At 42.8% G+C, this 14,026-nt stretch overlaps 1 protein-coding gene across 3 annotated transcripts in view; it reads left to right on the forward strand.

Moving 5' to 3' along the window:
- ANKS1A (ankyrin repeat and sterile alpha motif domain containing 1A) overlaps positions 1 to 14,026 on the forward strand; it is a 170,947-nt gene that overhangs the window by 133,255 nt on the left and 23,666 nt on the right. For all 3 annotated transcript variants that reach the window (XM_066622832.1, XM_066622833.1, XM_066622834.1), the window contains exons 17-19: positions 11,072 to 11,170; positions 12,917 to 13,066; positions 13,222 to 13,329. In XM_066622832.1, the coding sequence (XP_066478929.1) occupies positions 11,072 to 11,170; positions 12,917 to 13,066; positions 13,222 to 13,329 (357 nt within the window). The remainder of the gene's footprint in view (positions 1 to 11,071; positions 11,171 to 12,916; positions 13,067 to 13,221; positions 13,330 to 14,026) is intronic.

A 14,026-nucleotide genomic window follows, 5' to 3' on the forward strand; every position in this document is an offset into this window, starting at 1 on the left:
GGGTCATCACCCCCAGAGATTTTGGGAGGTACAGAGAAATATTAGCGAAAGTCACCCCTCCCTTTTGCAGCAGCAGAAATTGTGCAGAATTTGTGCTATGGATGCTTAACATGCAACCTATTGTGAATGTTTCTTTTTCTAATAAGAAAGAAGGGGAGAGTAACATTATCAACCCTGTGTCCAGGTGCCCATGAAGGGGTCAAGGAGGCAGTTCCTCAGTGTTTCAGACCAGATGTGATTATTCTTTGGGAGTACCTATACTTTGTGCCAAATCTTTAGCTCTCTGTCCTGAGTGACTATTGTAAACAAATGGCCCAAGGTGCTAGACATAAATCTATATTTAATATTGGGGGAGCAGTTTGTCCTGCCTGGACTATGCTGCTGTAGTTATTGTGAAATATAACAAGAAAATTACAACAAATGCTATTAAAATGAACTCTTTTTTCAGTGTAACTTTGGATACATTCAAGATTTGACTTTTTGAAATTTAGGGTGCAGTCCTAGAATGTACAGGGGCCAACACAAGTCCCTCACACTGGCCCAGGAGGTGCCACTCTTTGGGGAGATAGGCCAGCACACAGATGTGCACCGGCCTCCCCACACTGCCACAGGGCCAGGGGAGAGTGTGAGTTGTGTCAGCAGAGCTCGGCCAACACAGGGGTCTGGGAGGGCAGGAAGGAGGCGGGACAGCGGGGAGAGTGTGGGAGGTGGAGCCAGGACCCGTGGTTTTAATGGATCCTGACCCTGTTCCCGGGCGGCCCAGGGCAATCCAGGGCTGCTTGAATTCGTGCCTCCTTGTCAGGTAGCACAGATCCAAGTAGACCCATTGGGCCGCTGCAGCATAACATGGGGTAAGGGGAAACATTTCCCCTTGCCTTAGGCTGCTTTACTTTTGGCCCCAAACTTGTGCTGGATGCAGTGCATGCCCTCTGGCCTATCTGCTTCCAGCGCAAGTTAGGATAGCCCTCTTACGGTATTTTCTCTTTCCCTAGCCATCACTTAATTCTCAGGTTGTGCTGGTCCCTGTGCTCTAGTAATTAGGAAGACTAACATAAGAACATAAGAACAGCCCCACTGGATCAGGCCATAGGCCCATCTAGTCCAGCTTCCTGTATCTCACAGCGGCCCACCAAATACCCCAGGGAGCACACCAGATAACAAGAGACCTCATCCTGGTGCCCTCCCTTGCATCTGGCATTCTGACATAACCCATTTCTAAAATCAGGAGGTTGCGCATACACATCATGGCTTGTACCCCATAATGGATTTTTCCTCCAGAAACTTGTCCAATCCCCTTTTAAAGACGTCTAGGCTAGACGCCAGCACCACATCCTGTGGCAAGGAATTCCACAGACGGACCACACGCTGAGTAACAATCCAAATGAGTAACATTCTGGTGTTGTTTTTTTCATTTTTGGTGAGATATTGTTCAGGAAACAATCTACATCTAATACTGTCTCAAATGACCTTGTCCCTGATGCACTTGAATTTTTACTTCTAAAGGTTGTAGACAGTAGCCAGGGAGAAATCAGGCTGGAGATCAGAGGTAAAGGGCAATCTGTGACTGAAGAAGATGAGGTTCTGTTTCCTTATCGAGTGCCACTCTTTCAACAACACCCCTTCTACTGAGGCTCTGGAAGGGAGAAGGTCTCAAGAAGGGATGGAAGAAGGCCTCAGAAGGCAAGGAAAACTACAGGGGGAGGGGCAGGCCAAGACGGGTGAGAGAGGGAGATGTTGGGAGAGCCTAATTATCATGTGGGCTGTCCTTTCAGTAGTGCCGCTTATGCCAAGGTTTCTATGTGCAGGGCATTTCTCAGCTGCTAAGCTGCAAATTGATGCCTCAGCTCAAGCAGCACTGCTGAAAGAAAAGGTGCCTTGCATGATAACTGGGATCTCCCTCATCTTGCATACGTTCTCATCTGTTATTTGCAGATGAGTTCCTTCATAAGAAAAAAGTGCTTATTTCTTGTCATAATCTGCTTAATGATGCCAATTCCTGCTTAACGATGTCACTTCTGGCCCTCTGCAGGCGCCCTGAATGTGGTATGGTCCACTGTGTGGAATGAGTTTGACACCCTGGTTCTAGCTGTATTTCAGGCATTGAGTGGTAAGCTTAGATAGGATACTGATAGGAAGAGATGGGCTTTGTCTGGGTTCAGTAGGACTTTGAATGATAGACAATGATAGTATTTATAGTGTTGTTAGGAATGTCAAATCTAGGCTTTTCAAAAACAGCAGCCACCTAGGCAGAACAGCTGTAGCATGCTGTATCGTTTTGGTTAACATGATTGCATTAAGAAATTCCATTGAGTCTTGTTGCTCTTCAATCTTTCTAGTTTGTGAAGCCTTGTAAAGAAGGACCACCTTGTGAAGGCTTCCCTCTGCTTTAAAATGTGTACCTTTTCCCAGGCGCAATTAAGAAATAATGCCCTCCCCTGTGGATCTTCTACCTGTGTGTTCCTTTCTTCTTGCTTATCAGGAAATAGTCCTTGCCATTTACCCCTGAGAGTTGGTCGGCTGCTGAGTGGAATTCTCAGTCTGCCTTGAGGGAGGTATAAGCACAGTGCTTAAACTGTACACTAGGAAACCATTCCATTAGAAGAGGGCCAATATTTAACTCAGTGGCACAATCAGCAGGGTTGAAAGCATAAGCCTGTAATGACATACTAAATATGTATATTCAGTGCCTTTATACTGGTGATTGGCAATCTTGCAATATACCTGAATGAGGTATATTAAAGAAATCCCCAACCACAAGATTGTGTGTGTAAATACTTTTTAATAGAATAGAGCAGTGTTTTTCAAACTGTGGGTCAGGAGTGGGTCGCGAGCCAATTTCATGTGGGTCCCCATTCATTTCAATATTTTATTTTTAATATATTAGACTTGATGCTACCCTGGTATGTGACTGCATTTGGGGAAATGTTACAGACCTGTACTTTTAACAAGCTACTATGTGTATTCTTTTAACAATAATAGTGAATGTGACTTACTCCTGGGTAAGTGTGAGTAGGATTGCAGCATAGGATTGTTAAACATTTTCTTGCTTGATGATGTAACTTTGGGTCATGACATCGTTTCCAGTGGGTCCTGACAGATTCTCATTCTAAAAAGTGGGTCCCGGTGCTAAATGTGTGAGAACCACTGGTATAGAGGGAAGATATCTAGTCCTGCAGAATTCTTTCAGAAGCTTTCTGATTGTGAAAAAACATTGTGCTTTCCTTTCTTGCTACTACATGAGTCCCTGCTGCAGCCTCTGCTCCTAAAATATTGTGTTAGAAAAATGCCAAGAGCATGGATCAGATAGAGATACTGGTAGCCCAGAATTAAACGTCTGTTCAAACGAAGGTGCTAAAGTTGCTGGTCGGAGTACTTTTTTGTCAAAGGTCCTTTCACAAAACAGGTCTGAATTAATAGTTAGCACTTGATTCTCAGTGCATTAGGTGAAAAGTAGACTTACTTGCTGTATCTCAGTGGAATGAAATGTGGAAATATGTTGAGAATTGTAATTCAGATGTGTTCAGTGTACATATGTGAATTCAGCGTACATATGCGAAAGAGTTTCTGTTGCTCTTTTCCTTGAGAAGTGTGGCCCTCTTTTTAATACTGCAACAAATATTGGATTGGACAAGCAGGAAAAATACAGAGTGAGTCATATTGGTCTCTGGGACTTTAGTGTTCCACTTCATCATAACAGAAAGGGATAGAGTAGCATAGTTAAATATGATAATGGGAAGAGAAATGTTTAAACTTTTTACAGACCTTACAAATACTAGATGTGTCCACCCTTTATGACACGACAATTGTCTATCCTGTAATCCAATATGGCCCATACTTGCACCAGTGTTGCCTGGTCCATCTGAGTGATAGCCATGGTAATGTGGTGTTTCAATTCCATTAAACCTCGGGGCCGGAGCAGCAAAATCACCTTGTCCTTAACATAACCCTTGAGGAAATTGAGCATGAAAGTGCCATTGAACAGCAATAATGGACTCAGTTTTCACATATTCCCAAACAAGGTAAGCTTTTAACGCCATTCTAACTGACAGGAACTCCCCTTAGCAGCCAAGGGCATGCCGATTCCCTGGTGCACATGCATCCAAAACATTTCTCTTTCTATCAACATGTGCTGTGTTACCATTTCCCTTACTGTTGTGATGTTAACAGCAAGCCAAAATCCCAGAGACCATTATGACTTAACTTGTATTAGTGTGCTATTCTGCTTTTGTGGAAATGCAGGCAGAAAAGAATACAGTGGTTTTTATGGATCAGTGGTTGGGTAAAAGGTGGTATTTGCAAAATCTAGCCACAGAGCAAACCTAAAATAGACTAATTCAAGTGACTCCAGCCCATTTGATTATGGCAGTTAGCCCTCTACTGGCATAATGGTGCCAAAGCTTAAGTCACACTGATATTGCAAGATATGCTGCAGCTTGCTTGCTGTTGAAAAGTTTTGAATAGTGACTTAAGAAGTCATGTTTCTTTTGCCTTATTTTAGAGAAGTTATGTTATAGTATTGATTACAAGAATGAAAGCTAAAAACAAGGTAAACCCATTTGAAGAAACAAGAATATTGCTGTAAGAAGAGCCACATTACACAGGTGTAAAACCTGCTCTTGTAAAAATAAAAATTTCAACAATTGCTCATGGCTTGTTCTTTGTACCCAAATATGTAAACCTTCATATGGACATGGGCACCAAGTTTAGAAGTGCACGAGTTTGTTAGCTGCAGATACGTTGACATTAACCAGAGCTGGAAGGGGACGGCTTCCTGGAAGGACTCTGGAATTTGTAGCCTTGCTTCTGATGTTGGCTATATAAAGTCACTGAAAGACAATCATTGGGTTCTTTTTCTAGTAAAAAAGAAATTGAAGAAATAATTGAAGAAATTTGCCTGTGTGTGATAAATTAAATGTAGTCTAATGATGAGTAACACATCAATTTAAAATATGTTCCTGTGTTCAAAAAACATTTTGTAAAATGGATAAAGCCATAGGGTGTCTGATAACTCAAAAAGAAACAGCCAGCAACTTTGGCAATTTTCACTTAGTTTGTTTCTTGATTATTGCCTCCCAAATAAGATGTTAATATTAATTACAAAAATACCTTTTTAAATTTTGCATAGAATATTTGCTTGTTTTGGTCACTGTTACATGGTGAGAAGAAACTGACATAACAGTATCCAGAACACACAGAGAGAATGCAGTTTCTCTGTTTTTACAATACTGCACTCCGTTGGCCATTAAACCCTACAGATTTGGGCTCAATCATTGACAGAGTTCAGTATTATAAAAATACAGAAACTGCATTCTCTCTGTGTATTCTGGATACTGTTATGTCAATTTCTTCTCACCATGTCAACAGTGGCTAAAGCAAGCAAAAATTCTGTGCAATTAGTACTCCATACTCTCATACTGAGTGTGTGATGGCCTGCATCACTGTGTGCAATTACTGCTGTCATTTCATGTGTAAAGAAAATGGTCTGGCGTCACACGTTCAGCAGATGGTGAATTCACTCTCAAATGGATTTCTAATATTTTATTACCATAGTTATGGTAAGCAGCGTTCATTAAAGCTGAAGGTTTCTGTTTTGAGGTGGTGTTTCCCGTTTCTGATATTCAGAGAACCAAAGAAGGATATAATTGAGAGTGAACTTGTGCTAATGATCATAGGAGAATTTCCCTCTTTGCCCCCCCCATAGTTGCTGTTGCTCAAATATGTTGATAGCTGACACAAGATTGAAATTTCAGGTGGCCATTCTATTATATTTGGCATTGTATGAAAAACGTAGTTGTCGTAATCTGCGTAATACTGCATTTATCTATCCTAGAGCTTATTTGTGTCTTCCATCACTGCATATGTGGAAGCAATTGTAGTACACGTCCTAGGTTTTGCATGTTACTATGCTTTGGAAAATGTGGAGATTGCATCATATATCCTTTTTGCTTTTGAGAAGATAAAAATTAGGTAGTAAAACAAAGACTGAGGGCCAAATCCTATCCAACTTTCCAGCCCTGGTGTAGCCATGCCAATGGGGTGTGTGCTGCATCCTGTGGTGGGAGGGTAGTTATGGAGGCCTTCACAAGGTAAGGGAACATCTGTTCTGTTGCCTAGGGGCTGCATTGCAGCTGCACCAGTGCTGGAAAGTTGGATAGGATTGGGCCCTAAGTTATGAGAACTATGTATTTATTACTGCTTGAAAAGCCCAGCATGTCTATTAAGGTATTTGCTCAAAATCCAATTCTGTCAGTGTAAGAAGGGTATGCAGGAAATCAAACTGCCAGGATAGTGTGCAGAAAGATGCATCTGGTTTGAATTTGGTTCATACACTTTTTTGTATCTGTATATGTGCACTGTACCACAACTGGGCAACAGTTCAGGATAGTTAGAGCTGGATTACAATTAATAAATTGAGAAGCACCTTTTTCTCTCCATCTGTTGCAAAAATAGAGGGGGTATTCTGAAGCTTGAAGCTATAAGACAAACTTGATATACAGTAAGGTAACTTATCATTGTCTTTGAGCAGGATGTACTCATTCGTTCATTATTCCACACTTCATATGAGTGTGGAAATAATGAGCTTTGTAAAGAGTGTACAATGATGAAAGTAACTCCTCCAAAGAGGGATTGGTTGCTTTCATTTCCATGGAGACAATGATAGATTACAGTGATATTGACCTTCTCTGGATAGTCGGGATGCTCAAAAATAAATTCAATTTTCTCTGTCTGCTTCTCAAGGGAGTTCAACCAAGGATGAGCTTTCCCTCTGTGCCACTGCAGTGAACTAGCAAGGCTGACAAGAAGGAAGGGCAGGCTGCTGAACTGCAGTTGGGGTTTACTGGGGTTTGCTTGGGGTTTACTGGTAAGCTGTGATCAAAGGGATAACTGATTAAGGCAAGCATGTATGAAATGGGGAGGTCATGTAAATCAAGCTATTAAAATTGATTGGATGGAAAGCAATGCAGTGGAGCTCACAGTGAAAGTAGACTGGGGATAGCCTGAATCCAAGTTGCTGGGGAGCATGCAGTGCACTTGGGATTATGGCTTCTCAAATGCAATATCAGTTGATTCTGATGTAGTCACTGAGACATGAAGCGAGAAATGTGAGATCAACAGGGAGGAAAGAAGCAGGGATGCAGTGATGCAACAGGAAAAAGAGACCCAGTGATGGAAGTACAATTGGTAGAGGTGTTTGTTTCCAGTAAGCCCAAATCATACTGAACATGATGAGTTTACTTCTGAATAAAATAAAAACACAGTTTTCAAACCCCTCTAACCATTGGTCTTCAACCTTGCTCCAAAGGTCTAGAGTGCTTGAAGCAGGGACAATTGTGGCCTCCTGGTTCATTGGTTTGCATGGTTGAAGAACCTTTCTCTTTCTGTGAAGAACCCTCACACGAGAACAGTATTAACTGTAATGACCTGAATGTAGAGAAGAGTAAAACCCACAATCAGCAGAACAGTCAACAAAGGCACTATGCTTACCATTATGGTCATACATGCATACATACTGTGGTCATAAATGCAGCCATAGCTGAAGACTAGCTGAAGATCAGCTGTTCTAAAACCACGTGTTTAATATATAAACACATATATACAGCAGAGGTGTATACCGCAAAGAAAGAAGGGTTCCACTAAATCCAGGAGGGTGCCCGCATGGCTAACCAGCCAAGTTAGACAAGCTGTGAAGGGCAAGGAAGCTTCCTTCCGTAAATGGAAGTCTTGCCCTAATGAGGAGAATAAAAAGGAACATAAACTGTGGCAAAAGAAATGTAAGAAGGTGAAACGGGAGGCCAAGCGAGACTATGAGGAACGCATGGCCAGCAACATTAAGGGGAATAATAAAAGCTTCTTCAAATATGTTAGAAGCAGGAAACCCGCCAGAGAAGCGGTTGGCCCTCTGGATGGTGAGGGAGGGAAAGGGGAGATAAAAGGAGACTTAGAGATGGCAGAGAAATTAAATGAGTTCTTTGCATCTGTCTTCACGGCAGAAGACCTCGGGCAGATACCGCTGCCTGAACGGCCCCTCCTGACCGAGGAGTTAAGTCAGATAGAGGTTAAAAGAGAAGATGTTTCAGACCTCATTGATAAATTAAAGATCAATAAGTCACCGGGCCCTGATGGCATCCACCCAAGCGTTATTAAGGAATTGAAGAATGAAGTTGCAGACCTCTTGACTAAGGTATGCAACTTGTCCCTCAAAACGGCCATGGTGCCAGAAGATTGGAGGATAGCAAATGTCACGCCTATTTTTAAAAAGGGAAAGAGGGGGGACCTGGGAAACTATAGGCCAGTCAGCCTAACATCCATACCGGGTAAGATGGTGGAATGCCTCATCAAAGATAGGATCTCAAAACACATAGACAAACAGGCCTTGCTGAGGGAGAGTCAGCATGGCTTCTGTAAGGGTAAGTCTTGCCTCACGAACCTTATAGAATTCTTTGAAAAGGTCAACAGGCATGTGGATGCGGGAGAACCCGTGGACATTATATATCTGGACTTTCAGAAGGCGTTTGACACGGTCCCTCACCAAAGACTACTGAAAAAACTCCACAGTCAGGGAATTAGAGGACAGGTCCTCTCATGGACGGAGAACTGGTTGGGGGCCAGGAAGCAGAGAGTGGGTGTCAATGGGCAATTTTCACAATGGAGAGAGGTGAAAAGCGGTGTGCCCCAAGGATCTGTCCTGGGACCGGTGCTTTTCAACCTCTTCATAAATGACCTGGAGACAGGGTTGAGCAGTGAAGTGGCTAAGTTTGCAGACGACACCAAACTTTTCCGAGTGGTGAAGACCAGAAGTGATTGTGAGGAGCTCCAGAAGGATCTCTCCAGACTGGCAGAATGGGCAGCAAAATGGCAGATGCGCTTCAATGTCAGTAAGTGTAAAGTCATGCATATTGGGGCAAAAAATCAAAACTTTAGATATAGGCTGATGGGTTCTGAGCTGTCTGTGACAGATCAGGAGAGAGATCTTGGGGTGGTGGTGGACAGGTCGATGAAAGTGTCGACCCAATGTGCGGCGGCAGTGAAGAAGGCCAATTCTATGCTTGGGATCATTAGGAAGGGTATTGAGAACAAAACGGCTAATATTATAATGCTGTTGTACAATTCTATGGTAAGGCCACACCTGGAGTATTGTGTGCAGTTCTGGTCGCCGCATCTCAAAAAAGACATAGTGGAAATGGAAAAGGTGCAAAAGAGAGTGACTAAGATGATTACGGGGCTGGGGCACCTTCCTTACGAGGAAAGGCTATGGCGTTTGGGCCTCTTCAGCCTAGAAAAGAGACTCCTGAGAGGGGACATGATTGAGACATACAAAATTATGCAGGGGATGGACAGAGTGGATAGGGAGATGCTCTTTACACTCTCACATAATACCAGAACCAGGGGACATCCACTAAAATTGAGTGTTGGGCAGGTTAGGACAGACAAAAGAAAATATTTCTTTACTCAGCATGTGGTCGGTCTGTGGAACTCCTTGCCACAGGATGTGGTGATGGCGTCTAGCCTAGACGCCTTTAAAAGGGGATTGGACAAGTTTCTGGAGGAAAAATCCATTATGGGGTACAAGCCATGATGTGTATGTTCCACCTCCTGATTTTAGAAATGGGTTATGTCAGAATGCCAGATGCAAGGGAAGGCACCAGGATGAGGCCTCTTGTTATCTGGTGTGCTCCCTGGGGCATTTGGTGGGCCGCTGTGAGATACAGGAAGCTGGACTAGATGGGCCTATGGCCTGATCCAGTGGGGCTGTTCTTATGTTCTTATGTTAATAGTTATCTAATAAAACACAGCAGCAAGAGAATCTCATTAGAACCTCCACAGAAGGGAAGCTATGGTGAACCCTTTTCAGGTTGAGTTCTACCGTAAATCACAGAGGCTACCTAGAAGCATCTCATATTTGTAGATTGGTTTTGAATCAAAAAGCTAAACCCAATAAATGCTTGCCTCAACTGTAGTTTGTCAAATAGTCCTATATTTCTGCCAGTCCTGCATAGTACAATGTACATGTTTCAAGGAGGGTGAAGAGCTGAAGTAGTCTTGTTACCAAGGAATAGCACAATTCCTTTTTTAAGATATTATATAACTTTATAGTTTAGCAAGGAGACTACAGTGGTTGGAGAAAGTTTGAGGCAAGACTGCTGCTCATAGTAGATGTGGATGAATGCTTAAGCTGTAAATTGTGGGAATGCACCACTAGAAAAGCATTTTGTTAACGTTACAAAAAGTCATTGATTTAAGAGGTGGTCAGTTGTATTGCTGGTAATCTCATCCATCTGGGTGTGGCGGCAGAAGTGAAACCCCTTTCAGCAGAGCAGCTGAGGATTTCTGCAAGTTTGCTGCTCCTTTTTCAAAACTGTTTCCCACAGTGACAGTTCCTCATGGGCTATTATTTCCTTTCCCTTCACTTCCCAATTCCTTTCTCCTCTTGTACTATGGGTCCTGCCACGTAAAACTTTAAACCAGAAACAATCTCCTAAGTAGTTGTGTTCAACAGTCTGGAGAAAATTCTGATTTTGCAGTATAAAACCATACACAGCTGGCCGTCAGCTGTGAATTTTTCTTCTAAAGTCTGCTCCTCATTCTTACTTTTTGGCCAAGAATGAAGCAATGATCAGAAGACCAGTTCTGTACTAAGGTAATCCAAATCCTCTATCAAGAGAGGCTGAATTCTCTCATCTGTATAAATCAATGCAAATGTGCATGTTTGTGAAATTCTGCAGCTGCTTGGAAAAGCCATATGATTGCTGAAATCCTGACTCACCTTGTCCCCCTTTTGTCATGCTCTACACACATTAGTCTTTATATGGCCTTGAGAACTAGAAGTGGCTCTAATTCTAAAGCTGAGATTTGGAATTCTATACCCAGTAGCAGATTATTTTCATAGTATCTGTGCAAAATTGTCATCTTAAACATTTTAAATGAGAATGGAAAGGTGGAATACATATTTTTATACTACTAGTAATTTACTAGTAATTTAAATACTAGTAATTTACAGTAATATGCACAGACTTCACTTTTCTGTAATCACTCTTCCTTGTTTCTATGTCTGTCTCTTGTTTTCCTGCAGGGTTGTAATGTTATGGAAGATCAAGATCTTCGGGAGATTGGTATTAGTGATCCACAGCACCGCAGAAAACTTCTCCAGGCAGCACGTTCTCTTCCTAAGGTCAAAATGATACATATTTTCTGCATTCGACAAAATACTGTAAAGTAGTGCTGCTAGAATACCTTGCATTTCATGATCATGAATAGACATCTTACAAGAGGATAAACAAATCACTTCATTCTGCCATAATCATAGGAATTGGATGGCTTACTGTCAAATTAGGGCACTGTTTTTTTTCCCAGCAATTGAGTTGTAAATTGTAGCACATTGCGGTCAGCTAGAATTTTCCCAAAAGACAAAAGCTGCTTCTGTATCATCTGTGCAAACTACAGGTTTACAAACTGGAGGATTCCACCAGAGCAGGCCCAAACGTGAACAAATTTTGCATTGGCAGGTTCTGTTACATTTTATTGTAACAGTCAAGATGATGATAATGGTGTATTAAGGACTTGCTAAACTACCTAAGTGTGTTTCCTCATCTGTGCAGACCAGTGATTTTCAACCTTTTTCATCTCATGGCACACTGACAAGGCACTAAAATGGTCAAGGCACACCACCAGGTATTTGACAATTGACAAGGCATACCATGCTGCCAGTGGGGGCTCACATCTCCCATTAGCCCTATTAATAAATGACCTTCCCCAAAATTCCTGTGGCACACCTGTGGACCACTCACGGCACACCAGTGTGCCACCGCACAGTGTTTGAAAATGGCTGGTGTAGACAATGGAAGGTTTCAGTGTTCCAAGGATGCCAGTACAAAACATTGTCATTAAATGCATCAATAAATCCTTCCTTTATCTAAATCTCTTATTAAAGATGAAATATTTATTTATTTATTTATACAGGTATTTATATACCGCCTTTCTTTGATCCTCAGATTTCTCCTCAGACTTTAATCCAAGGCAGTTTACATAGGCAGGCTGTTCTAAACCCCCGTAGGAATTTTTACAATTGAATAGTTCTAGTCTTTCATAGAATTCCTCCTTCCAGCTGGTTTCCTTCCCGGTCTGGCCTCTCTCTGGCCCTTCACCTCCCACGCTCCACTTGATAGCAACTCCTCTCTGCCACTGAGGGTCAGCTTATCAGTATATCAGTGTGTCATCAGTTCTCGGTTACTTCCTGTTGTTTCGAACTGGCAGCCTCTAAGATTTTTATATCACAGTTATTTTTTAAATGCAAATGATTACAAAAGATACCTAGCATGTTTACACGAAGTAGTACATGATAAGATACACTGTGTTAAACAAGTACCTTTTTGGATTTGTTCCTTTGCTCTCTGTGGTAATGGTGCCTGTGTCCATAGGTGTTTAGAATGTTAGTCTCTACCTGTACGTGTTTTCAACTTCCTTTGGGACATTAAGGGAACTGTGGGACTAATTAACCATTGCATTTCCCAGAAAAGTGCTATAAAGGGTGGTTTGAAGTAGGGTAGGTGGGGGAGATGCCTAGCATTTTGTGAAATCACTGGCGGTGTGGAGGAATAAGTATGGGGCAGAGAAGCAGCAGGTGGTGATTTAAAAGCCCTTTCCACCACTTCTGCACTCCAAATTTCCTCCCCCAGGAGCTTTTCTTGTGGAGGGAAGTCAAAAGGGCCCGCAAAGTCATTTATCCACATTATATACTTAACCTTTGTATCTCATTGGATACTGTTCAGGGTTTTATAGTGTTATGTATTGCAACTTGCGTAGTTGCAACAGCCAAAATAAGATCTTGAGTTATATAATTGAATTAATCTGTTTTGGAAACCTGAAATTACTGGTTCTCATGTAGCTAAAATAACTTGCTATCTTGCACCTTCTGCAGGTGAAATCCCTGGGCTGTGATGGGACTCAGCCTTCTGTTCCTGCCTGGCTTGACTCCCTAGGGCTGCAGGACTACATTCAATCATTTCTGTCAAGTGGCTACAGCTCTATAGACTCTGTGAAGAACCTCTGGGAGCTGGAGCTAGTAAATGTAAGTGCTCATCATATTTAATTTCCAGTGAAAATCAAAATCCAGGTACTTCATGAATAAAGATGAATAATGCAGCACTATTTAATATTGAGTGATAAGTCAGAATGTAGGAAGCTTTTCACTACATCTTTTACTAACTTTATTCTTTGCTACAGGTGCTCAAGGTGAATCTTCTTGGCCATCGTAAGCGTATAATAGCCTCCTTGGCAGACCGGCCATATGAAGAGCCCCCACAGAAACCACCACGGTTCTCTCAGCTAAGAGTGAGTCTGTTTGTTTCAGACTCCATGTTGGATCATTTCTCAAGGACAACTGAGGGCTGCCAACATGCCAGCCTTCTGTGGGATTTAGGGTGTAATCCTGCCCTTAACTTTGGCCGGCGCAAGTCCCTTGTGCCAACCCAGGAGGGTCGCAAACGTGCCATAAGGCACATTTGCACCTCCTCAGGAGTCGGCTAGGCCAGCTTGCAGAGGCACACCAGCCTGCAGAGGCTGGAACAAGCTGGGCTGATGCAAGCCTCTGAGGGAGGCGGGAGGGAGGTGTTCCTGGGCGGGAACTGGTGGGCTGCCATGGGGGTGGGAGGCAGGGCTGGGATCCGGCAGTCAAGCCACTCTCCTCGGGGTGGCGCGAGTCCGAGGAGACCCATACGGGAAAGGGCACCTTTCCCAGAGGTAAGGGGAACAGTTCCCCTTGCCTCTGGCTGAGCTGTTTTTGGCACCTGTTCTGCGCTGGATAAAGCACAAGCCTCCTGGCTTGCCTGTTCCAGCACAGGATAGGATTGCGTCCTTACCGTCTTTTCACTAATGAATGAAAACCTCTGTTGGGGAAAAAAAATTAACACACTTCTGAAGTGTTTGAATACCCTTAGAATATGTTAGTTGAGAGCTTAGGTGCTTCAGGATCTCCTCTGGCTTGAAGGGAAGCTTGTCTGAATGGCTCTGCTCTCCACAACACAAGATC

This window comes from Tiliqua scincoides, chromosome 4 (genome assembly GCF_035046505.1).
Source record: "Tiliqua scincoides isolate rTilSci1 chromosome 4, rTilSci1.hap2, whole genome shotgun sequence".
NCBI lineage: Eukaryota > Metazoa > Chordata > Lepidosauria > Squamata > Scincidae > Tiliqua > Tiliqua scincoides.